At 47.1% G+C, this 27,194-nt stretch overlaps 1 protein-coding gene across 1 annotated transcript in view; it reads left to right on the top strand.

Annotated features, from left to right (window-relative positions):
- CDH11 (cadherin 11) overlaps positions 1 to 27,194 on the top strand; it is a 136,005-nt gene that overhangs the window by 105,390 nt on the left and 3,421 nt on the right. The window contains exons 7-11 of the mRNA XM_028501686.1: positions 1,030 to 1,217; positions 7,033 to 7,286; positions 11,378 to 11,514; positions 12,321 to 12,454; positions 12,709 to 12,826. Of these exons, the coding sequence (XP_028357487.1) occupies positions 1,030 to 1,217; positions 7,033 to 7,286; positions 11,378 to 11,514; positions 12,321 to 12,454; positions 12,709 to 12,826 (831 nt within the window). The remainder of the gene's footprint in view (positions 1 to 1,029; positions 1,218 to 7,032; positions 7,287 to 11,377; positions 11,515 to 12,320; positions 12,455 to 12,708; positions 12,827 to 27,194) is intronic.

Below are 27,194 nucleotides of genomic sequence, written 5' to 3'. Positions count from 1 at the left end.
CCCCAGGGTCTCTGCCATTCACTGTTCCCTGCTTTTCTCAGCCCCTTCTAGGGAGTTCAGGTGCCTCCTTCTGAGGCGTGTCCTCCTGGCCCACCCTAGCCAGAGTCAATCTCTCTCTCTCTCTCTCTCTCTCTCTCCAGCTTTCTCCTTCTCACCCACACTTATGGAATGCAGGTGTACATGGCCGCACGCACGGACACACACAGTCGCACACACACATTCACGCCCTGCTCTCTCACAGTTACACACACAGCACACCTTGTTACCATCTGCCCCTTATCCTAGCATCTTCTTCTTTCTCCCAGCAGTGACATCAGAGTGTGTGTGCATGTCGTGTTTTCAGGGCGAGGTCTTGATGATTTCATTTACTGTCCAGTCTCCGAGGACGGTGACCGGCACACATTAAGCTCCCAATAAAATATCAAATGCACATGTCTGAGAGGGTCACACTGTAGGAATCTTCCCAGGTGAGCTAGTGTTTGACCACACGGTGAAGGAGGTGAAGAGGAAAGACAGATGTGGAGCTGGAGTTAGAAGAGTCGTGATCTTGAAAGATAAAGATTTGCATTTGATTTTAAAATAAACATGGAGCAGCGGCAGGCTTTTAAACAGAAGGGTTTTGGGGTTTTTGCTCCCCCCCTTGGGAATCTGGCGGTGCCATGCCCCTGGACCATCCCAAAGACGTGAGGGAAGACTTGGCTGCCTGAATGTGTGGAGAGGATGTGGCCCTCCCTCACTTGCCGATGGGAAATGCAACCGAGCATTGTCTTCCTCCCTCCCCGGGGCAGGTGACCCTGCCACATCACCTCGGACCCCAGCCCTGTTTCGTCGTCCTTGGGTAGAACACGTTTCTTGGACAAGCCGGCCGTGCGGGATCTTCCTCCCACCCGTTCTCTTCTTTTCATGTTTTCAGTCAATAGAAAGTTCACTCTCAAACCCTTTGAGAAATTTGTGGGGATTCAATGGAATATACCACCTTACAGCCGACAAATAAAGGGGGGAATAAAAATAGGTGTCTTCTGCTTTCAGGCGTGTACCAGATGTCTGTGTCGGAAGCGGCCGTCCCCGGGGAGGAAGTGGGCAGAGTGAAGGCTAAGGACCCGGACATTGGGGAGAACGGCCTCGTCACGTACACCATTGTGGATGGAGATGGCATGGAGCTGTTTGAAATCACAACGGACTATGAGACACAGGAGGGCGTGGTGAAGCTGAAAAAGGTGAGTTAGGCTGAGCAGTCCGAGGCGTCGGTGGTATGGCCTGCTCTGGCGGGCGGCACTGCACGAAGCAGGGAACCGAAGGTTCAGACATGCAAATGTGGGCATCTGGGGGCCGATCTCATTTTGCAGCTGAGCTCGGAACTCTGGGGAAAGAGTAGGACTGTGTTCCAGAGGGGCAGCCAGCAAGAGAGATTCACGGTGCCTGCCTGAGGTTGCTAGTTAGTTCTTGGTGCAGCTTTGCCATGGCCGGACAGACAGCTGGATACGTCTAGATGTTGGAGAAGCGGCCCTGAGCAGGCATGGACATCCCCCCCCCTGCACCTCACCAGGCTAGTCTGTTAACACAGGCTGCTCGGAACTCTCCCTGTCTCCAGCATTCACGTCCCACCACGTTGCTGTGACTGTCTCTCAAAACTGAACCCAAGAAGCAGCAATAATGGTCCCTCTCCCATCGTCAGCTGAACTGTCACTGACAGTTGGTCCTTGGGATTAACCCACAGCAATGGGGAGTTTATTGGTTTTTTTTTTTTTTGCTTTGTTTCTAAAGTCTAACATTTCCCCAATACTAAATGTTGGCCTGAGAAAGCCTGAGCCTCTTCCAAACATTCTCTTGCTTACTTTTCACGAAAAGCATAAAAGGTGGATTGCGTGATCCCTGTGGACAGTGAGACCTCAATGTAATTATGAGGAGATTGGGACTCAGACACATTAAATAAATTGCCCCTGTCACAGGCATGCAGCTAGCAATTCACGGGCAGGGAGTCCAAATGTAGAGAATGCTGGAAAAACGTGCCCCTCAAGACTCCTGAGAAACGCTGGGCCAGAAAGGGCTTGAAAAGGGGCGCCAGATGGAATTCGCTGAAGTGAAGAAACAGCCACAGTGTATTCTACAACGACCCCTCCACCAGCCCCCCGCCTTACCACTTGAGAAATCAACATCTCTCCATCATCAAAGTGTATGGAGCATTAAATCTGAATTGGATGATGGGATTACCTTGGTTTTAATCAAGCATTCATTTTCAACTTGGTTTTGTAGCATGAATATTAAGCTCTTCCGTGTGATGGAAAAGATAGGGCTGCAACACTGCTAAAAAATTAATTTGAAGAATCAATAGAGGCCAGTAGCTGGGGAGAAAGCAAGGGTGGGGTGGGGGGAAATCTTTGTGTAACAGGTGGGCAGGGAGAGGCGTGCTCTGGGAAGCTGACTTGCCCCGACACCTGAAAGCATTGTTGGGTTTGGGGGAAATATGACGGAACACGGAACAGAGAGAAGAGAGGGGTGATTCTGCTGTACGAGGACATGGAATTGGGGTGAGCTTCAGACACGCGGGAAGGTCAACAGTAGTGACCATGCACGGTGCGGCCACGGAACCCTAACCACCAGCCCCAAGACCTGGGCTTCTCCTCCGGAAAGGTTGCTGTGTGAACTGTGTGCAGAGAACCGTCATCGCGGCACCCTCATTGACATCCCTGTCCCTCGTGCTTGGCAGGGACACATGAGCACTGACAGCAGCCTCCTGTCCTTGCTGTCCACGTCCTTGGGCGGCTGGTCATGCCAAGGTTGTCACCTGTCTTCAGGTATTCAGGGCATAAACACTCACCGTGTCTCTGAAAGCCTGAAACATTTAAATCGCCCCGTGGGACTCACACTTCGCAAATGAGCTCCCTGCAGAAGATGAATTTGCACGTTTCTCCCCAGTTCGGTGTGTTTATTCCGAGCAAAAGGATCATAGTGTATAAAATACTGCTGCTTAGCTTTAAAACAGAGTAAGATGTTGTTTCATTTCTTAAACTTGCAGCACAAAGTTCCAAATGTCCATTAGAAAGAAAAATTGAGAGGTGACTTTAACAGAATGAAAAGATGGGTCCTGGCGGGAGTCATTATATATGATTTAGTAACATAAAGGGGCATGGAGGAATAATGGAAATATGTATGTCTTTTAAACATATTCTTTAATGTAGTTTTTTCCCACTCTCTTCTTTATTTATTAACTCATTTTTTTTCTACCAAGAGTTATTGAGTAATTATTTGTCAGGCAGGCCCATTGTGAGAGGCTGGACATCAAAAGTTGAAGAGACAGTTCCGGCCACTGAGAGATCCCAATTTAACAGGACAGTGAAGTGAAATGACAGTTGAGCAAAGCAGTTTCCTCAGCCCCAGCACGAACGGCACTTCAGGCCGGACCGCTTTTCTCACAGGGGTGGGGGCTGCTCCGTGCACCGGGCGGCGTGCAGCAGACTGCTCACTTGCGCCTCGGCAGATGCCAGTTACACACGGCCCCCCCCACCAATCGTGACGATAAATAGCTTGCACATTGCTAGTTACACCCCAGGTAAGTTACTCGAAATCACTCCCCAGTTGAGAACCAACTATGACACAGTGCGATGGCATCTGTGAATAGGGACGTGAGTGACTTCTTACGGGGGCAGTTCTTGGGTCCCCATAGATGGGTGGGCATTTACCAGACAGAGAAGGAGAGGAAGGGCAGGAAGAAAGAGCTCCTGAAGGACGCCGTGGAACCAGGCATCAGTGGAAACAGGAGAGCTTTAAGAAACCTGAGTACGTTCAGTCTTGAGGGTGTTGACGTGGAGGCAGTGGGACCAGCTGCAACACTGTTGTTGGAATTCAAGGAAGAAGTCATGAAGAACCGAAGAAAAGGAGAGGATGGAGAATTCAAGAGATACGGAGGAGGGAGAGCTGTTTGTTTATTGAAGAACCGAGGAAGCAACTGATATTTGAGTGCTGGCTCTGTGTGAGACCCCGGGGGTGTCGGGTGTGTGGTGGTGCATGAGAGAGAGAGAGAGCTGCCCCCCAGATAGTCAGACCCCCTCTGTGTGGTCGGCCAAAGAAGAACCAAAGAACAACAAGGATGAAACGTATGGCTGGCTTGGTTGACGGTTGGAGGGGAATTCAACCTGTTCACCATAAACATCCTTGACCAAGTGGGACTCTCACTTATCGTAGCGATACCCTGGTGCCATTTCTGAGTTATTTACTTCCCACCCAATAAACTCCTTGTAAAACAGCGTGAGAGCAGCATTAGAAAACATTTTAAATATTCTGCATTTTAATAAAGTCATTTTTATGTCTAATTATTTCTTTCCGTTCCTTGGCCACGCGATTATGGATGTGGGTATATCACATTCAACACAGCTGCCATCGTGGGGTGATCTGATTTGTTAACTTAATGTCACATCGTAAACATTGGACATGCTGTTACATAATATACATAATCATTTTTAATGACTACATAACGCCCCGTCTTGTGGATGGACCATTATTTCCTTAATAAAATCTCACAGCTGGATTCGGTGTTTCGTGTGTACGTTTCCCTGATTAGAGGCAGCCCTCTGCCGTACGCAACAAACACCGTGCATTTCTGAATATTGTTTGTTTTGGTATTCTCCTGAATTCGTCCCTCAGGGAGGCTTCTCAGAGGTGGGATCAGTTACCAAGGGGGCTTTAAAAAGATTTTTATGGCTTATATGGTGTTGCCTCATTTAGTTTTTATTTCAACTACTCCTAACACGGCTGTAACTGTCCACATGGGAGACGACCTGGAATCTTTTTTTGGAAGGAGGCAGGGGATGTGTTTTAGGTCCCTGTTTAAATGTTACCCATCTGCCCTGCCTCCCAGTTGGTCAGAATGGCCACTTGGAACAGGGAGTCCTGGGCATCGGGGAGGCAACGGTCAGCAAGCATCAACAAGACTCGGGCGAGTTCTTGGGGATGCTCCCCACCTCCCGGGGCCAGAGATGGGGGGCTGCAGAGGGGCAGCTGGTGGACCACACTGACTGTCGGGGGGAGGTGAGGAGGACTTTCCAAGGCGGCGAGGCTTGAGTGGCTGCAAGAAAATTTAGTAAAACCTCCCCAAAATAGGAAAGGGCATTTCAGACGAATGTGGGCCAAGATCTGGGCCCTTTTGCATGAGATCTGACGAGCACTGCAGTAGGGTTAATGTGAACGGGGCTTTCCACTGGGGACGTGGCTGTGGGCTCGGGCCTCAGCCAAGGTCAGAGCAGCTGTGCGCTGGGAAGGTTCAGACCACCTGAAGGTGGAAATTCTCCACTGACCAGGTCTCAGGATGATCAGAGTCCAGTTTCAGGTTTTAACTTTATCTAATAATCAGAGATTTTTGAGACACTTCAGCAGTCTCGTACCTTCAGCCTGTAAACATCATCCCTTTCTGCTGCTTCGTAACACAGCAAAGGATGAAACTTCTGGGGAGTTCTAGAATAGGGGAGCCACTGGGGGCGGGTTTTGCTTCAGGAAACGGGAGTGTCCCCCGACTCTGGGGAGCGTGAGGGTGGGAAGATGATGGAGAACACGTCAAGGGCATCGGATGTGTTTAACGTTCCTGAAACCGGAATCGCCCTGCCGTTGTAGACTTAGAGCAAGACTCAGCCCTAGGGTGGCGTCCAAGGTTCGAACCAAGCGCTTGCCAGGCAGACGAGGACAGCGTGGCGGGCAGATGGTTGCCCCGAAAGACCGAGTCTTCCCGAACATCTGGTAGTTGCGAGTCACCCAGAGTGCTAATTGGAAAGTTCTGTTTCCTGGGCACGAGGACTCGTTTCTCTGCTGCAGTTTGGCTCTTCACCCGTTGCCCGTTGATGCGCCTCTCGTTCAGAATTAGGGGCATTCGCCACCCATTTCCCAGTAACCGCAGCCATTCAAAAGCTACTTCCCATTGTTTCATATCTGTGTAAAATCTATATAGTTCATCGTTGCTTTTCTTTAAGTGGACTTTTTTTTACATATTACATATTCTTTTTTTAAAGATTTTATTTATTTATTGTTAGAGAGGAAAGGGAGGGAGAAAGAGAGAGAGAGAGAAACATCAATGTGCGGTTGCTGGGGGCTGTGGTCTGCAACCCAGGCATATGCCCTGACTGGGAATCGAACCTGCGATGCTTTGGTTCGAAGCCTGCGCTCAGTCCACTGAGCTACGCCAGCCAGGGCTACATATTACATATTCTTATAACAAGGAGGCATTATTCTTATTTCCCTGTCACTTGCTATAGAGGGTATCTTAAAAATGAACACAATCAAAACAAAATATCATTATTCTAATCTGACTAGCGAGCTATGTAGCACAGCCTCTGAAAAGGGAGGTTAAGAAGCAGAACAGATATGTAACAAATCAGCACCACACGGAGATACTCTTGATGTGTTCAGAAGTGGCAGGATTGGAGAAGGAATAATTGTGTCAATAAGTAAGTTAATGTGACTCAATAAACCCACCCACCGAAACTATCCATGAACCGCCTTAAGTCATCTTAATGGGCCACTGCTGGTCAGGGTCCCAGACTTTGGAAAAGGCTACACGGTCAGAAACTTTCAAAGTGAGGCTGTCAGATGACGAAGCCAGGTGTGTGTGTGGGTGTGGAGGGGAGCCATCATCTGATAAGACACCTCTGGCTGAAATTCAGGGGCTACTTTTCTTACCGAGATAACTCAGTATTTCACGGAACAGTCGATGACATTTATTTGTGTGGTATTGTAGTTCCCTCTCCTCCTTGGGAGATGCGTAGGGGCTCTGGGCAGCCTTAGTGGTGGTGTTCACACGGAGGTCCGTTGTAGGCCCTGAGGTCCTTCTGTGTCTGGCGTGCTCCTGGAATTCCCCATGAAGCATATTCCAGGTGTCAGCAACTGATTTGTCTGATTTTCTGACCAAATGGCTCAGGTAATTGGATATTGAATAGACACGGGTTCTCTCGCTTCGAGGAACGGCACACTCTGCCCTGTAAAACAGGTCTTTCGCTTTCATTTTTCTTTCAAGGAATTGGTTGTCAGTCTTCTCTTCCTTCCTGTCAGCCCGTAGATTTTGAGACCAAAAGAGCATACAGCTTGAAGGTCGAGGCAGCCAACGTGCACATTGACCCCAAGTTCATCAACAACGGGCCTTTCAAGGACACCGTGACGGTCAAGATCGCAGTAGAAGACGCTGACGAGCCCCCCATGTTCCTGGCCCCGAGTTACATCCATGAAGTGCAAGAAAATGCAGCCGCTGGCACCGTGGTCGGGAGAGTCCATGCCAAAGACCCCGATGCTGCCAACAGCCCGATAAGGTACCGGGAGATTTATTTTAAAAGCCTGGACGAGGAATCAGAGAGGCAGGAGGTTTGGGGAAAGCCTGGCAGAAACCAGAAACCACATCCTTGAGTTTCCAAAGGGCCCAAGATAATCAGGTCCGAAGCAGGGTAAACAGGATTAAGATTTAGAAGACAGCCAGTCGGCTTCACATCTGCTGCTCCCTTTTCGGACAGGCTTGTTAAAGCTACGTGATGTCTCCCCAGCCACGTAACCCTTCACCAGGTCTGCGTCCCTCCGGGAACTGTGGGGAGGTGTAAATACTAATTGTAAAATAAGTATAGTAATTATAACTCATCGAACACCTTCCTGTGCTGCAGTTACTCTACTGGGTGTGCAGACACACAGTCTCATTTATCTCCTTCACTGCATTTTTTTATGGCAATTGTTCTCCTTAAAGGGAGGGGAGGTCCGGGTGCTGTATGGCAGGGTGACTTGCCCGGAAGGACTGGGCCAGTGAGCAGGAGGCTGTAACAGGCTGTGTGTCTAGCTGCTGCTGAGCGCTTAGGAGAGGTAACAAAGGGCCAAGCAAATACAGGGTGCTTTGTTTATTATGAACGTTTTTTGTGACTTAGAAGAGCAAGCTAGAAAGCTGATTTAGGATGCAGCCCCCCGCCCCCAAGCCCCGTCCCGACCTGAGTTAATGAGCGATGAGCAGATGATGAAGCAGCTAAGGAGGCCCGAGCCACAGGTCCGGGACATGCACGGGACAGGAACTTCAGTCGCTGAACCCTGTCCTGGACTGCACTCTGGCAGATGCTGCTCTTCCCAAGGCCGTGTCCCTAATGCTCTTCTTGCCGAATTCCTTTCTCCGCCTCCTCATGGTGTCCCTGCCTCCAGTCTCCCCCCACCTCTCCTGTGTCCATCCTGTAGTCCCGAGTGGTCGGTTTAAAGCAGCCGAACATCGCCTCCTACTCAGTTAAACAGCAACAAAACAATCGACGACTGAGTTGTCCCCGAGTGACCACTCCCCCTAAGACAATCTCAGCACTCTCAGCCTGAGGCCGCTGCTCCAGCCTCTTCCCCCAGCGGCTCTGACGCCCCGCTGGTCTCCGACTTCCCCTGTGTGTCTTCCCCTCCCTTCTCCGTGGCAGTGAGACTGGGCTGCCGCCTGTCCTCTGAAGTAGAACCAGCTGCCTCCTAGTTCCGGACCTTTACATGTCCTCCCTCCCGGGTCTTTGTCCCCCTGTCTTTCCACCTTGCTTACACGGCACTTAGGTGTCACCCCCCCTCACCCCAGCTCTCACCATGGCATATCACATCACCGTGACACCCCAGACTGTGTGTTGTCCTTCACCCACTCAGTCTCTTTATTCACTGGGTCTCCTGTCCTCACTGCCTGCTCTTGTCTTCATCTCTAAAGGAGCCGGTGTTCTTGGACACACGGGCAAGACCTGATAGTGTCGTCTAAACTCTCAGCTGCATGAACATTTGCGTATCCTTTCTCCCCCAGACTCTGTAGCATTCGACACACTTGTGTTCACCACTGCCTTCCTGAAATGTTCTCTCTTAGCACTGTCGGCAGGAACATCACACGTCTCAGCACACACCCCTGGTGTCGTCACTGGTCCCTGGTCCCTGGTCCCTGTCCCTCGCTGAGGCTCAGCCTTTTGACTTTGACCTCTCTCTCTCTCTCTGACCACTCACGTGTGGAGACCTCCCCCCAGGCATCACTGGACTGAATCTGTGCCCTGAGTCTCTGGCTCCAGGCTGACCTTCTCCCTGATGGAACTCTGGGCTTCTCCATGGGGTGCCGTGTGCGTTGTCACTCACTTGCTTCTTCCTACACTGGCTTGCTCACTCATTCAAAACAAAACTTTGAGCTTACACTGACTGTGACATCCCTACAGCAAAGCCTGGCTCCTCTGACTCCGAACCCAGGCACAGAGGTGAATCCTTGCTCCGTTCGAGTGTCAAGATACCCCTCGTGAAATTTCAGCCCCTTGTCCCTGCTAAGTCGACTTTGTTGTGGCCTCCTTCTCTCTGACACTCGGCCTAGAAACTCTCTCTGACTCTCCCAGCCTCCGCCAGGTATCGGATACCATCTGAGTCCTCTTGGTTCTCTCTCCAATGCATCAGCTCTGATTGCCTCTGTCAGTCCCACATCCAACTCTCTTCTCACCTCGTTCATTAAATCCTGGGTCGGATCTGTAAGTGTCCTCTGTCCCTTCCTCTACGCTTCCTTGCTCAGGCTGTCTTGCCCACCCTCCCTTATTCCTCTGCCTGATAACGTGATTCTGTTTATTGGTTCCTCTGATCAAAAGCCTTCCGTGATTTTCACTGGCAGTGGGATGAAGGCCCCACTCCGTGGAGTGGTCTGAGAGTCCCCATGATCTAGCCACAGCGTGTCACAGCAGTGACAACGGCATGGAGGCTGGACTGCTGGCCGCGTGGGAGGCACTAGGTTGTATATTTAAACATGTCTTATGTCATGTGATTCTCACAGAGAACCCAAAAGTTGGGTACTATTCATGTTCCAGCTAAAAGTGATAAATAAGCTGAGATTCAAAGAACATGAATTTACACCTAAGACTTTACAAGACCAAGTCACTTCTATAGAACAGTGTTTTGAATTATTATATTTCTTCCTATGAGTGTGTCTTGTCATGTGAACTAGATAGTAAACTTCCTGGGGACAAGACAAAAGGTCTTCTATTATCTTTGCTGCCTTTGCACGTGGGGCTGTCTGCCGAGGGCTCAGAGACTGGCCCTCCACTGACATTTATGAGACACGTCATGGTTTATCTCCAGTTCCCCCTGGAGAAGGGACTGGTCATTCCACTCCCACGGGAGCTGCGAAGTCAGACGACAGCCTGAGCGAGCTCATGGTCTGCATACTGGGAGGTGCTGCTTGCTGCACACGGTCCCTCTTTCCTGCAAAGAACGGGATCTGGAACTGGGAGATCCAGGGTCTCATAGTGGCTCCCCCAGAAACTAGAACACAGACCACCCAACATTTGTACATTGAGCACATTAAACCCTGTGACATCCACGGTCTTTGCTACCTCTAATATTTGGTTTTAGGATCCTCAATGAAAGCCTACGGCTTATGTATTCTGCAAACTTTAGGAAAACAAAGAACAGGAAAAACCCCCAATTATGAAGCCCAGCCCACTCCCTGCATTAACACAAGCATCCTTGCTAGTTCTCCATTTGGACTCCGTGCGGCGGAGTGAAAGCAAAGGATCTTTAGAGTTCAACAGACTCCTGAAGGCCAGGACTCTGCCGCTCACAACTCTGCGTGTCCTGGGCAAGTCCCTTCACCTTGCACCTCAGTAAGGGCATTCCTCTTGCCCCGTCCCCACCTCACCTCACCATAAATACACTCCAGTAACATTTTGGAAATGATTTTGTCTTTTCTTTGAAGAAAGCAAATTCTCTAGTGGACAGAAGTAGCTAAAACCCCTTGGCTGTGATGTCAGGCACAGCCTGGAGCCGTCGAAGTGTGGGGAGAAGGCACTACCCGGGAATGGCCAAGCCTGCTTTGCCCACTTCGTCCTGGAATTCGCCACCGAGCTACCACGAGAGCCCCTGAAATTAAGTTCATAAACTAGATAAATTCACTCAAAACGTAGTTAGCATTTTTCTTTAAATAAGGAGAAAACTGATTGTTTAGGACCATAAACGATCCTTGATGATAAACTTAGATAAACCTGAAACTATTTGATATCTCATATGCAAAACCCTCGCCAAGGTCTGATACAGTTATGACTCTCTGAATAGTCTGGGAGCAAGGCAAAGCAACTTCCCCAATGCAACTTCATACATATTCAGGCGGTGGGTGATTATAGTAAGTATGGAGAAATATGCAACATGTTATTACGCTTCTCAATCAAATATGCTAAACAGCCCTTTCATTCATTGTACCGAAGAAAGAATTCCAGTGTGGCAAAATGATTTCTATAAAAGATTCATGTACAAAGTTTGAAAAGTAAATTTGATTAAAAAGAAGACCTAGCTCAAGCAAACTCACTGAAAAAGTTGCTTTTAAATATAGCATGGAGAAAACAGTTAAATATTAAGCTGCTTGGAAGGTCTCCTCTAACGGCCTCATTTGCATTCTGCTTAGGTATTCGATCGATCGCCACACTGACCTGGACAGGTTTTTCACTATTAATCCAGAGGATGGTTTTATTAAAACGACAAAACCTCTGGACAGAGAGGAGACAGCCTGGCTCAACATCTCCGTGTTTGCCGCGGAAATCCGTAAGTGTCCTCAGGGTTTTGATTCTGCTTCACCAAATCTTACTCTTCCGGAGTCTCTCCATTGTGGGAAGTGACAGACAGCTGAGAGAGAATAAATGTTTCCGTGTGAAACATGTTGTTCAGTCTTTAAACATGTATTTTTGGTTGTCTGTCTAGGACATCATGTATGTAAAAACGTAGAGATGTTTTTGTTTTCTCTGGCAGAACGGGGCACAGACTCGGCAAGTGAGCTGAGCACCCTCCGAAGCTTGAACCCATGGCCGTCACCGAAGGGTTTCCCCCTGCGTTCCGTCACTCAGTGTTGGTTAAACCCAGAGCCGAGCTTTGTCGGCTCCTGTGTACCTGGAGACCAGTGGTTCTCATGCACTTGATCATGCACCAGCAGGAACATCAAGGAGGGCTCGTCGTATCAAGCATTTCTGGATCTCATTCCCAGAGCTTGTGGTTCAGTGCATTCGGGTTTGGGGCCTGAGCCTTTTCATTTCCAACACATTCCCAGCTGGTCTTGCTGCTGCTCTGGGGAACCCCAGTTTGAGAACCACTGCTATGGACTTCACTCAGGGGTGCCAGGCTCTGTTATCAGCACTTGCAATATAACCTCAGCATTCCAGTCGGTGGAAATGGAAAAGTAGTTTAGTTCTCACGGGTCTAATGTTGACATCTGTGTAGTTCAGCTCTTTTGTGCCAGCCGTGCCTATGGTCCCCGGAGGAGTGGCTGGAGCTCACCGTTTCCTAAGAGTAACCTTGGACTCACGTGAATTCCCACTGCCCCCCGCCCCGGCAATGACTGAAGTCTCTCTTTCCAGACAACCGGCATCAGGAAGCCAAAGTCCCAGTGTCCATCAGGGTCCTGGATGTCAATGACAACGCTCCCAAGTTTGCCGCCCCGTATGAAGGCTTCATCTGTGAGAGCGACCAGACCAAGCCGCATTCTAGCCAGGTAACCGTGCTCTCCCCGGCCCTGGCCCCAGCCCCCCCGGCCGTGAGCCAGGAAAGTCATTTGGAAGTGAGTTTGATTTTGAGAGCGTCACCTGGTGATCCCTCCCACTGCCCAAGAAAGCTCGTGAGCCCTAGCTGAGCTCTGGAACCATGTCCTCTAATTCCAGTCAGGTTTCTTAGCCAGCCAGGACATTTTAAAACAAATGATGTGCCGATGTCAGCATGATTTATTTATGGGCCACCTTTCTCTTCCAGCCAATTGTTACAATTAGTGCAGATGACAAGGATGACACGGCCAATGGACCAAGATTTATCTTCAGTCTGCCCCCCGAAATCATTCACAATCCAAACTTCACAGTCAGAGACAACAGAGGTTCGTACCGAGGGTCCTGCGCGTTCGGGGACGTCACGATGGGAAGGAGGAATGGGAGGTGAACGGCTTGTATACTGCGGAGCACAAGTATTTTCCCTAATCTCAATAATGCCTTTCTGCTGCACAGCGCAAACAAGAAATAATAATGCGATCTTTATTTTGAGACAGGGGTTCATTTGGCGCCTGAGCATAAGTGGGTCTCATTTTATTTTACCTTTCGTTGTTGTTGTTGTCGGCTTTGATATTCATGAAGCAGTGGGGAACCGAGTGGGGAAGCCTACGGGGTCAGTATGCAAACAGCTTCATTTGTCTTTTTTTAAAGAGGTTGATGAACCCCTGGGGGGAAGCGCGGCTTCATGAATATTGATATGGAGTAGAGCGTTAAAGGAGATTAGTTCAACTTTGTAAGGCGGTATGATTTTTCAGCTGGACTGTCCTCCACTGTGCAGTTGGCATGCGCCGTGGCTGACAGAGCCCGGCACCTGAGGGTGCCTGCAGGGTGTCTGCCCGACGGGCATGAGGAAAGCATCCTATGGCCACCAGAAACATGGGAGAGTAAAGTGCTTTCTGAGTCCCACTGCAGATTCGCCAGGGAAGACCGTTTTGGTCTGCAGCTCTTCCTATAAACCCGTGAGCGTGCAGGTCTGTAAGGAGAGGCTGACAGTGCCATCACCTGATGCAGGAATAAACACTGGTCCTCCTGGGTGCATATGTTTGCACCAGCCACGTGGCAACTGTGCTCTAGGTGATAGGTTGATGGCTTTCTTGGTGACTGGGAGCAGGCTTATGGGATCTTAAGTTAATCTAATAAGTGGTATGACTTTCCTCACCACCACTATCACTGCGACCAGTAAGTATCATCAGTGCCAACAGCTATGTTTCAAACACCAGCCAAGAGTCTTCTTCCCATACTCAGTCCCTTGAATGCTCTCACACACCCTGGCTAAGGGCTGTCATCATTCCCACTTTGAAGATGAGGAAAATAAGGTGCAGAATTCTCCAGTAACTTGTTGGAAGTCAGTCAGTCAGCTACAGAAGGTGAAGGGGTTAAGAAGTACAACTTGGTAGATACGGAAATAGTCCCAGGGATGTAAAACAAAGCACAGGCCATAGGGTCAACGATATCGTAACCACTGTGCATGCAGCCGGGTGGGTACTGGGAATATCAGGGGGACACTCTGTAAGGTATACGATCATCCAACCACTGTGCTGTCTGTACACCTGCAACTAGTGCAAAATAATATGGGATGTCACCTGTAATTGGAAAATAGAAGTTAAAGGTCAATCAGCTAAACAGGAGTTAGCCCTAGATTTTAAACTTAGGCACTCAGAGATTAGAGGTTATAACCTTAACTGCTGGGTTGATCTTTTCTTTAATTTTTTTTACTGTTATTGTATTAGAGCTCTCCCTGTTTTCCCCCTTTGCCCTCCTCCGCCCAGCCCACCCCCTGCTCCCACAGTCAGTCCCCACACCGTTGTCCATGTCCGTGGGTCATTCATTCATGGTCTTTGTCTGGTTCCTTCCCTTTCTTCCCAGCATTATCCCCTTCCCTACCCACTCTGGTCGCTGTCGGTCTGGGTTGATTACGAAAGTGGAGGAGTGGTCCCCACACCACTTGGGTTTGAAGGGATATGCCCTGCCCTACTTTATTACCACTTCTTGTCCTGGTTTCAGCACGTAATTATGACCGGTTTAATCAGCACATATTAAATGCGACTGTGGGGCAGAGCATCCTAGGTGCTACAACAGAGATCTTCTCTCCTGGTGCCTTGCTTTCTGCAGTGGACGATGTCTTGAAAGCCTGGGTGTGCAGGAAGTTACAGGGAGAGAAATGTATTTTAAAGCAACCCTACGAAACAACCTCTGATTCACTTAGTGAATGATTTTGATCATTTCTAAATAGAAGCATTACTCAGAGCTCTTTAATTTTACATTTAATCGAGGATTTCTCTTGTACTCGTGGGCTTTGGTTCACGTACACGTGTGCAAGGGGCCTTAAGCCCCTTGAAGAGAAATCTGCAAAGCCCTGAGACAGGTGAGCGGTTCCCAGCCTCCACGGAGCACAAACGTACTGTAGGCATTTCCCTCTGTAAAGGTTGGTTTCTCTGCAGCAGGGAGACCCCGGCAAGGAGCGGACATGAGTGTTTACTGCCCCGAGTTGGGTGACATGGCATAGACAGCGCTTTCACAGTACTTTCCAAGATACATGTGCATCTTTGAGTTTACGAGAGTCCCGGCCTCCACTCTTGGAATTTTCCTAATTCCCAAATTATTTTCTATCTGCTGTGGGTTGGTGGGTGGCTACATTGTTTCAGCCTGGGCTGATGTCAGTTTTATGATGAAAAAAAATACTTGTAACCAAAAATTTCAGCATACAACTAGTTTTATTAATAGTGAGATGATCTACTTGGCTGTCCAGAAAGCTCTGGGGTTCTCACATGCCTCTCACACTACCACCTCCTTTATGATCTGTCCTCTCTGGTGCTTGTGGCCCCACATTTATCCGTGTGTTCGTATTTATCGACAACTGAGATCTGAGACTCAATGCTGCATGTATTCCTCGAGTCCCCAGTTCCTCACTGTGCCAGCGTCACCTCCCTCGTCAGCCTCGTCTGCTTTATTTTTATGTGCGCAATAATATTTAGTCGCTGTTGACCCTCTGAAACATTATACCCAGACAGACTGTTCTCTGGGGAGTGATAAGGATGCCACGCTGTCACAGTACTGCGAGGACGCCATCTATGTTTTCAAGGAGATGGTATCACCGTGGAGGAGCCAGCCTACTGCGCGATCTGCATCCCTGCCCTTTCCTGTAAGAGGCTAATCCTACACTGGAGCCACCATTTCTGCAGGAAATTGCTACTTTTTAAGAAGAATGACTTTATTAACTATGGCAAACAGTTAATGAAAACTCCCATGTTTAGAGCTATTACAGAACCTTAAAGCAAATACGGTCCTATAATTATCATTTAATAGCGTTTCTTTCTACGAGCTCCTAAAAGTAATTACATATTGAAGTAATCCAAAAGGAGTAATCACTTTCCACATCCTATTAATAGCCTCCCGAGTTACCGAATTTCTCGGCCGAGGCTGTTTTCCATAGAAAATATGAGATAATGGGTTGCAGAGTGCTGAGTACAAGCATCAGGTTTCTTCCTCTCTCCGTGTTTACTCCCCTCACACCGTGGAAAGAATCAGGATGGTGTTTGCCTGAACTTGGCATCAGCACTGGGCATCTTTAGTTTATTATCTTGTTGAACGTATCAGGGTGACTCTGGTAAATGGGATTATGTAGGAGTCGGGTGTACAATTCTATAAATACATCGTGTGTGTTCGCCACCCCAAGTCAAGTCTCCTTCCGTTGGCATTTATGCCCCCTTTTCCCTCTTCTACTTCCCTCCCCCTTTCCCTCCGGCCATCACCCCACTGTTGTCTGTCTGTGAGATTTTTCCTTAGCTTAACCCCTTCACCTAGACTCCCAAACTCCCTCCCCTCTGACAGCTGTCAGTCTGTTCTCTGTATCTACAAGTCTGTTTCCATTTCTCTTTCTTTTTTTTTAAGATTTTATTTATTTTTAGAGAGGGAAGGGAGGGAGAGAGAGGGAGAGAGAGAGAGAGAGAGAGAGAGAGAAAGAGAGAGAGAAATATCAATGTGCGGTTGCTAGGGGTCATGGCCTACAACCCAGGTATGTGCCCTGACTGGGAATCAAACCTGCGACACTTTGGTTCGCAGCCCAAGCTCAATCCACTGAGCTATGCTAGCCAGGGCCCATTTCCCTTTTTCTTTTACTTTGTTCATTAGTGAAATCATATGGTACTTGTCTTTCGTTAGAAATGTAAGGGAGGAAGCCGTCCTTCATACACACAGATCTCTCAGTTCATTCTATCTGATTCCATCCCACAACCCGGGCTTCCAAGACAGGTCTGCAGACGGCAGGAGAGGAGCGTGCTGGACGGCTCCCCGACATTTAAGCCCATCTTAGACTGTTGATGTGGAGGAGGGAGCTGTCTGGGCAGAGGAAGAGCTAACCCACCCAGGTTTTGAGATGCATTCACGTTGAAAATATCAGACTTAGTGGCATCTCTAAAGACACAAGAAACGTGTGATGGAAAAGAAGCGTGCCCAGAAAACAGAAATGCCGAAATTAGCCGCTCTCGCCTCGCTAGTTCTTAATTAATTTATAAAACCTTCTCACGGCCATCATTTCACTTAGTTTCGCAAACAGCCCTATGAGGTGGGCGTGCTGAATGTTTTTACCCCCATTTTCTAGACGAGGAAGGAATGGGAGGCCTCAGACGCTTCAGAGACTTGCCCAAGGTCCTGCTGCCAGTGAGTGGAAACAGCTAGGAAGTCGGAGTATTGGGAGGGTTCTGCCTCCTGTGCGTAATGCACTGTATCGTCAACATCGAGCTCGTGTGTTTTAGTTGATTCTTTTTGCGAAATCTTTGTTTATCCTGTAGTCAAACAATAACTGTCTTCAGAAGAGGAAAAACCTGAAATTCAATTGAATTCATCAACCTAGGTTTCTAGGGAAAGCGTGGGCAGAGCAGGACAAATGATACTTTGATTTCAATGTTAATCACAGCTATCATAATTGTGGCAAAATACATTTGAAAAGAATTTTATAGTTTTCTCCTACTGTATGATTAATACACATTCTTTAAAGGAAAAGCAGAAAGTACAGATAAGCGGAAATAAAATTTAAAATAATAAAATGACTATAATATACTGTCCAGAAATAAGCACTGCTATTTTGCATGCTCTTCCAGGCTCGTTCCTGACACATATTTTGATCTTAAAAAGGTAGTTATAATGAACACGTCCAGTTTTTCTCATACACTTTTCTCAACATTTTCTTCTAAACAGCTTCCTAATTTCTACCTTAAGAATATCTGATACCAGTTGAATACTGTTGCATAAGTTCATTTCCACATACCTTTGCCAAATATCTAATTGCTATTTGAGGCTAAATTTCTACAGTGGAATTACTGGATCAAAAGCTTTTGATACTTTAATTGACAAATTGCCATTAGAAATATTTATAATAGCAGAAATATTTATAATGACCATTAGTTAAGTAGGTAAGGTCCCATTCCCTCACCTTCTAGCCAACTCTGGAACAAAAGGAACAATTTTGTCTAATTGGATAAATTTGCACTTTTAGAATATATATTAAATAACACCAATGACCATGGACTTATTCACTTGGTCTAGAGTTTCACCATTTAAAATTAAGATTTGTGTTGTGGAATATATGTGTTTCTGTGTGTGCTGAGGGAGTTTCCTTTGCATTATTTTGTTAAAACATGGATGTCCAATTTTTACTATAACTTTTGGATCCTAACAATAAGATAATATGATTTTGTCTTTTAAGCTAATGATTTGATAAAGTAATTAAATTGAAACATCTGAATATTGAACCCAATGTTTTAAATTTCCAAAGCTCTTGCACTGAACAGTGATGAACAAAGTGGAGAGGAAGGGGTAGGGTTCGAGATGAAATGCGTGTCTTCACTCTTTATCCTGGAAGGGGATCAGTCTTAATATGAATACATGAATATCTGGCACATAATTAACTCTAGTACTGTCTCATTTTTAAAATTGTCAACTATTACCTCACTTCTAATTCATGGATGGAGCCGCTATTTCGAGCGGTAAGGCGGAACTGGAACACATCCCTAGTTCCCAGAACCCCCGGACTGCATGCTGCCCGATACCAAATAAATATATTCCACCTGAAGTTGAAGGCCCATGCCGTTACTTGGCTACTAGAACACTGTTTATTAATTTGAGCAGCAGAGGGCAATTTTTAGAGGGTGCGACAAGTTTCTATTATAAATACTCTTAGGATTTTTAAGTCAACAAATCGAAAGTGTAACTGGCCCTTTAGACATCTTGAAACACCTTCCCTATTTCACTTGACCTTCTCTGCCCTTGATGTATCTGCCATACTCAGTGCCAGTGCGAGTTTCACTGTAATCTCGGTATTTCCTAGTTCTTCTGTCGCAGTGTCCTCCTTCCATCCTTCCGTGATCGTGGACAAATGAGCTGTTGTCATGCCCCGTGTGCCAGGAAGTGTCCTAAGACTGGGGCTTTTGCAGTGACTAAGACATAGTCCCTGATGGCCGGGAGTTCCCCGAGGCACACGGGGCCAAGTTACAATAATTCTGTTGTGAAAGCACAGCTGGTCTGGGTGACGACTATCCATGACCTGTGCAAAGCAGAGCTGGGACTCCCAGGGCGGCCCCCAAACAGGCCTGTCTGACCCCAGCCTCGCCACCACTGAGATCGGCCCTTCCTGACACACATACCCGAAGATGTCTCTCTTCCTAGAATTCTTCTCTGGCTCTCCATCTCCTATGGGTTAAATGGATGCTTCATAGCAAGGAATTATAGACCTACCTGCTCTTGCCCCAACCTCTATAGACTTTGTCTTTACCTCCTTTTCCTTGCTACCTTGAACCTTAAGCTCCAGAATCTTCAAACCACCTCTGCTCCCCAAAATATGCCATGCTCACTCGTGTCCAGGCTCCGGCTCGGATGGGAAAGTGCCCCTGCCTGTTCCTCCTTGTCCAAGTCTTACTGTAAATAACGCCTCCCAGGCGAGGCCTGGCCAGGCAGCCCCGGCCCCGGTGCATCTTAGACGCACCCTCCTCTGGGCTCTGGGAATGCTCCCCTAACCTTCGGTCCTTTTCTCTTCCCTCTGCCCTCCAAGCGATTATTTCCCTGTGTGTCCCCCACGAGAATGTGAGCTCTGTGGGGACGTTATCCCAACATTAAGAACAGTGGGTTGACCAAACACATGAATGAAAATAAAGAGTGGCTGGGAAAAAAACATGCAGTGTGCTTCAGAAATGTCAGGGATTATTTATTTTTATGGGAAAAATGATTATATTGTGACATAAGCCTCAGGCTGAAAAAGACAACCCATCTTTTGTTGTTGGAATGTTCTGAGGGAGCCTTTGTCACATCGGCCACCCCTTCCACCCATGTATTATTTATTATCCCACAGAGTTATCCTGGGAGCTGGGGTTTGGGTGCAGGAAAGGATGGCTGTCACAGGCATTCACTTTGCAAGCATATTCTCTAAGGTGGGCAGTTGCAAATAGGTCAGAAGAGCTCTGATATGTGACACATTCAAAGTTTCTTTTAAATTGTTAAAACACACACACACACACACACACACACACACAACAAAACATAACAAAAAGTAAAAGTTCACATGAAAAGCAGATTTAGCTGTGTAAGGGAGAAAGTCAGGACAGTTTCACCCCAACTGAACCAATTGGAAAACATATTTTTTTTCTTCCCCTTTTTCTTTTTCTTTTTGTCTAAACTAAGTACGTTTTTCTCCCCTATGAGCAGCACCAAATGACATTCAAATCTGCTTCTGGTTTTTTACTTTTATAATTTAAAGATACCCAAACAGATTTCTCTGGAACTATTTTTCCCCTTTAATTGCTTTTGGCAGATCAAAATGGCAGATGTCTTTTAATGCCCTGCCATTTTCGCTGGGTAAATAATTATGTTCCTTTTCTGCCTGGAATTCATTGCTGCAGTTTGCCCGACACGGAGCACGGTTTATCTGGGAACCCGCCCCCTGCCCAACCAATGAAGGATCAGACACGTTATTCGTTCAAGGCTTCCTCCCATCACTGACTTAACTAACTCCTGGGATTTCTCAACTCACTTAAAAGACCCTGAATGTTTATATCCCACTGAATTCTCTAGAGGTTTCAAAGCAAGAAATAGTTAGGCAGTTATGTTTCTTTCTCCTTCCCTGTCACCAAGGAGAAATCGATCCCAAACAAAAGTGGAGGGAGAGTTGATTCCAAGGGATGTAGCAGATTATAACAATGAAAAATCTATGAATGCCAACAAACGGGGCACAACACTGAGGTATATTATCCACAAACACGTGAGCGATTGCTCCTACGATGCTGTTTGCTGTATTTCGTGTGTTGCCCACCCCTCAATATCAAAGGTGTTAATTAAAAGGTCACGATCACCCTCCCCGGTAGCGTGCGGATCCTTGGTTCGGCGGGGAGATACTCCAGCTGTCAGAGTCTCGGGTCAAACACTTTGCCTCATGATACATGCAAATGCTAGCCCCTTCCAAAATTCCCCTCATTGCAGCATCTCCTTCATTGCAAAATACTGGGAAAATAGTGGATTTCTTTTTGGCTCTTGCCTATTGGTTTGTTTTTGAGGGGGGTGTGCATGTGCTTTAGGAAATGCTGTGGGAAGAGGTCTTAAATGTAGGTGTCTTTGCCATAAAGTTCTTAAGTTTCTTAGAGCAGCTCTTTATCAGGGACCTGAGTCTACCTGGATCTTCCTATAGGGCCCAAATAATTATATAACCGTAGTGGGGGAGTTTGGTGAAAAACAAAAAGAACCAATGTAACTAGCATGCTGTAGTATCAGGTTTCTGTGGTCGGATATATGCTAACAAGAATGCCATGAGATTTGGAGGAGTTTCATGCCTAGTTTTGTGTTTTCCATATGATTGTGAGTAACTGCCTTCCTCTTTGTTTCTCAACGCCCATTCCTATAAAATAAGGGTCGTTATATTTTCTACACACAGTTTCAAGAAATCTTTGGGATAAGGTGTGAAGAAGTAACAAGGACTAAGGCTTGCACATATTAGCAGCTCCATAAATATTGCTTAGGGGAATCTGACTCAAGCTAAATAACGAAAAAGAATAAGGAGATAAACAGATGCATGCATGGAGCAGGAACACAATCCATGATACAGGCGTGGGCCCACACACTCTGGGTTCGGAGTGAGCAGTGGGGGAGGGGTGGGGACTGGGAGGTGGCTGTGTGCTCAGGAATCCGTGAAAGCGGACTGCGGAAAAGCCAGGCTGACGCTGAGCTGTAGTGGAAGGCCTGCCATTCAGCTGTTCATTCCGTACGCACAAAACACTGTTAAACGCACCACGACGAGCGAGATAAGTTGCTGCCCAGTCACCAGAGGTGACTGTCGGGTGAAGGCGGGAGGCACGCAGACAATGGCCACAGAATGAAATGTGCGGTTCTGCGCAGGGACTGCCGGCAGACAGGGAGTTCGCGTGTTGTTCCGAAAGGCGAGAAAGTAAAGGTATCTACCCAAGCCGTTATGTTCATCTTTAACCATTAGTAATGTCAAGTACAAATAATACGAACTTGAAACATATTATTTGACATCTTTCTGTCCCTCAGATTGAAGATGGCCAATATTGGCATCAAAAGTGAACACTAATTTTTTCAAACATCACAACTCTGAGTATAAAAAGTTCTAAATAATTAAACTTCCCAACAATATCTAATGTCACTGTTTAGCATGTCTACTGTCAACATTATTAAAGCTTAAAACTCTACCAAGACTTTTGGGGCAGACACACTATGTGTATATTTTCACATTTGTGCTTATATATATATATTTTCCATTATCCTGCTAATGCATTGCTGCATTCCTAGGGAAAGTAGAGAGGCCCCAGAGAAAGTAATCAAATAAGGATTATTCTGCTGGTGACGGCATAACTAACTATCCTCAAGGGTGTGGGGGCTCATAAAGACAGGTCTACTTTGTCTCGAGGTCTGCGTGGAGAGGGTGGGGTCGGTAGATTAGGCGAGAAGTGAACCAGAAAAGAGCAAGGCTTGGCCTAGACCCTTCGGATCTCTCAGGGCCCCAAACAAGGGCCCAGGCCAGGGGCCCCCAGAGCCTTTCTCCACAGGCTCAAGTGTCTGATCAGGTCCAGCAATGGGGGAGCTTTAGCCCCGACCGAGAAGAACGGAGGAGAAGAGGTGGTAAGGAAGGGCATTTTAAGAGCTTTAGGGGAGCTTTCCACCCTGGGTCAAGCCTCCGTCCTGACCTCAGGGTCAGAGCAGAGCGGACCAGGCCTTTGTAGCAGTGCTTCCTCCTTTCAAGTTGTTCACACACAGGGGCTGTGCCCACACACCACGTACGGTCCATTTCGCTCTGCTCCACCCCCCCCTTTATTTTTTGCTAACAGAAGTGTGGTACCCAGTTGAGGGCTATTTCCCCACTGTAATTTTCCTTTTAATTAATCAATTTATTTTTTAAAAAATCTGTTGAATAACCAATGACTTTTAATAACCAAGGACATTAAGAAAAATGGAAGATATTGCCTTAAAAACCTTTGTGGATTATGGAGACCAACTTGGCAGTTAATATCAAGGGTTGTATCCTAGAAACCAGTAATTATAATAAAAGATCATATTCGATGAACCAGTAATCATAAAAAACAATTACCTCAGAAAAGAGCCTGAAATTTGAAACCATTCAGTAAAAAACAAATTATGTCACCCTTATATATGAGTTGAAAACAACTGTAAGCAATGTAAGAACCCGAGTGGAATGTTATATTGTAGAGAAATTGATGAATTTCTTGGTAAAATTTAATAACATTGGAAAGTTCTGAAGACGGGGGGAAGAACCATGATACTAATGTTCTGATTTTCATTCATTTTTTTAAAACTTATCATTATATCACAAAAAGGCCCCAGGTTACTCAAACATAGTTTCCCTTGTTAAGTCAGGTGCACACATCCTTCCACTGGGCCACATCATCGTCGTAATCCTCACATTTTACCCCCAAACTGGTACCATGGCGCCATCATCACCAGGAACCCTTACATTTTGTTAGTATAGTGACCAAGTGCACAGGTGAAAACAGCGGCCATTAGGGGTGCAGGTTGCAGGCATAACATTTTGAATCTTGCATTTATTTTCCTTGAGTAAAACACTACAATTTGTGCACAACATACACTAGTAATTCCTGGCCCCGTTGGCGTGTTTTTGCCTAAGTGGGGGGAAGACTTAGAAGTGGGTACCTGCCTGTAGCCAAGGATGAGCACATTGGGTATCACGAGGAAAAACCGAGGTGTTTGAGAAGCCTTCTCTTACCTTAGGAGATGCGGTGCCCGGGACTGAAGGGCGAGGGCTTTTCTTACCTCTGGATGGCGAGCCCGTCTGCGGGGGCGGCTCACTGCTTTCCCAGCTGCGATGACATTTCCAGGAATTCACTTTCCTCTCTGCCAACAGGCTTCTCTCCTTCATTCGCCAGCTGCTCTGAAAGGAGAGATTCCAGAAAAGAACTGATATTTACTGCACCTCTCCAACAGTCAGGCACTGTGCTAACCACCTGTATGAATATAATCCAATTTGACCCTAAAATTCCTACTTTCTTAGGTGAGAATATAGCAACTCGAGGCATTTACTTAATGTGTCTAAAGTAAGACAGTTAATGTGGAGATGATTCAGGCCTCAAACCCAGGCCTGCCAGACCCTAAATACTAAGAGATTTGCCCTTTGGAAGCTTTATAAAGAGAAGGATCTAAGAAATCTCTTGATGCAAATGTAAAACTCGACACATTTTTCTTCCTCTGCCTGATCTTATTAACCATGGAGCCAGTTTGCATGTCCCTAAAAATGTGTCACCAGGGAACCTCCCTTTTCCCTTCGGCCATCCATAAACCTTAGGAATGTACATGTCCCAAGTGAAGGGACTCTCTTCAATAAGGAGAGACAATGGCTGGCTGATTAAAATAATTTAGATGAAAGGGACTCGGTCATCAAACTTAAAATGCAAAACTGACTTCCCGAATAGAGGTCTTGTTATTATTGGTAGTTTGTTTCTTTCTCCATTTGGTTTTCATGACGTGCCTGCCCATAGTGACCGTTTTGATGCGTGAAAGGTCAGCGGCCACAGTGGACCACTAGAAAGACTCTCACAGGCCACAGCCCTGGATCCTCTTCAGGGTCCATCCTGGAAGAAAATGCTCCTCCCCTGGGTGCTGGGGCCACGTGGCTCTAGAGGGAACGTATTGTATCCGCTGAAACAGCCGAGGCACCTCGTGCTGAGCCTGGCTGGTTCCACACATTTCCCGCCCCACGGGCACCCTTCACCGATTCCCCAGCCCCGGAGGGTCTCCATGCTAGTATGAATCTTTCCGGTAGGATTCCGGAGCCCTCTGCAAGCACAGCATGGAGAACAGCCACTGGCTTTTGTTACATTAGTTGGTTCCAACGACAATCCCATGAGGAGGCGTGCTTGATCTCAACCAGCGCCCTCGTTTTAAAAACGAACAAGGGAGGCTCCGGAGGGGACCAGTGACTCATTCCAAAGCAGGTGATTAGTGTCCGCTCGAGAAGAGACCCTCCGTCCATTTATTCCCCACCTCTTGAGCTTCTCTTAAAACCCACAGGTAAGGCATCTCTGACGAGAAGAGATTAAGAGAGTTCTCGAGAAGCTACTGCTGTCTCCCTCAGAGATGGTAAATGCTCCCGCCAGCTGGGCACGTTAATGAGCCCCCATGTAAGAGTCGCAGCGTGGCTGAGAGGACTCGGCTGCTCGGGGCATGGAACGTGGCGAATCCCCCCGGCTGGTGTCGTGCTCAGATCCGAGTTTTCCTTCAGCGCCTGACTGTCGCTTGCTGTCACGTGGCAGCCAGCCCGCTGTGCTGGGAAGGTGCCGTCTCGCACGCACGGCGCGCTGAAGGACAGACAGAGTTTAAGTCACGGCTTCTACATTCCGCTCACACTTCCTCCACACCAGCCCCGGGGGGGATAGGGTGGGGCCCGCGGATAAATTGGGGATGTCATCTGAATCAGGGACGGATATTTAACCAAGCAGTTCTTACTAATTTGCTTTCCTTCTTAAAATCTTCCTTTTCATTTTTATTCATGATGTTGTTCGTGGCATTTCAGATCATTAAAACGGGGGTTGATATCGTAACTTCTAATTTGTGGAAGTCGTACAGAACTCCAAAGAATTTATGAGAACGAAAAAAAAATAACATATTTTGAAATAATTTATTATAGATAAGTAGATTATTTTCTAATTGTTAAGCGTAGAATACTGGTGTGGCCTAGAACACATAAAAAATGGGGAACTGAATTTACAGTTACCATTTTACTTGGCCCATTTATTTTTATTTTTTCACAACTTTCCATAGTATATATGGTTTTTCTCTGGTGATAAGAACCATAGATGTCAATCACACAAAAGTCAGAAAATACAGAAATGAGGGCTGGTCCTTCCATCTTGTTCTGATTGAGATGTTGCAGCGAAGTCAGAGACTCTGCCATTATAAGGCTCGCAAAAGGCAGCACGTACCGTATTTTTCGGACCATAAGACACACCTAGGTTTTAGAGGCGGATAATAGGAAAAAAGGTTTTGAAGCAAAAAATGTGGTAAAATACTTAATAACATGAATGACATAATATTTCACCAATGTAAATGTAAACAGAACTCAACAGCAGCATTAACAACCATTATGCCTCCCAAATTTGGGGGGGGGCATGGGGGAGAAAGGTGCATCTTATAGTCCAAAAATACGGTATATACCTTACCCTCTGCGCTACTCGACGTATCTGCTCACGCCTAAAGGAGACCGAATCTGACTTTTATATGTGTATTTTCTCTCACAGAGAACATATTACATTGCCTTTCATCTAAAATATGTCAATTATAATTTCTGAGAGATTCTAAGATACTTCTCCCTATTCACAGCAAGATCCCAAGAGCTTCCTAGCTCGTGGGCCATTGTGTTGGCGATAACTCACAGTGCTATAAATGCCTGACCCTTCACTCACAGTGGAGGCAGGCCACAGCGAGGATCTGGCGGGGGGGTGGAATTTGATGGAGCACATTCAAAATGTCAACTGTTTTATAATACCAATGTCTTCCATTGTCCTCTGGAGCATACGGCCTGGGAAAAATATATTTGGTGTGTAGAGATATGCAGAAATGGTGATGAGGAAACATTTGGGGGCATAGGTTACGGAAGACTGAGACGTGCATAGAGCCAACATCTGGAATTCTGGTTAAGCCTTTCCCGGAACACAGTGACCAGATGTGCTCGGCAACTGCTGATGGCACATCTGCTGTGTGTCCAGCGCCGGAGAGCTGAGATGAGTCAGAGAAAATCCCCTTACTCTCCCGGGAGCTCACGGTCTAGGAGATGTCAAATAATGACAGAAGAGCGGGCTGCCAATTTCTGCAGGAGTATGCGGTGTCATGTGGGTCACAGAGGAGGTGATGGGAAAGGTCTAGAGGCGCCTCCCTGAAGAGATGACTTTTGGATTCAATTTCGCGGCTTGAGGAGTTCACCTGCCGCGTAGGAGAAGGGCTTTGGAGGCACTGGAGCAGTGAGTAAAGAGGCAGGGCCTAGGAAGGGGCGCCGTGCTCGGGGACAGGGGTCCCTCTGCGCGCCCGCCTGGTCTGGGGCGTGTGGGCAGGGCCTGGGGGTGGGCCGCAGAGCAGACTCAGAACCGTTTTAAGCAGGAGGTTGTGGCGTGTTCAACTAGGTGCCTGATGGTGCTTGAATTCCAGAGAAACTAGCAATCTGCTGCTGGGTTT

The sequence above is a fragment of the Phyllostomus discolor genome, chromosome 12, assembly GCF_004126475.2.
Source record: "Phyllostomus discolor isolate MPI-MPIP mPhyDis1 chromosome 12, mPhyDis1.pri.v3, whole genome shotgun sequence".
Classification (NCBI taxonomy): Eukaryota; Metazoa; Chordata; class Mammalia; order Chiroptera; family Phyllostomidae; genus Phyllostomus; species Phyllostomus discolor.
The sequence above is the reverse complement of the archived record's forward strand: the minus strand, read 5'-3'. Positions and strand labels throughout refer to the sequence as shown.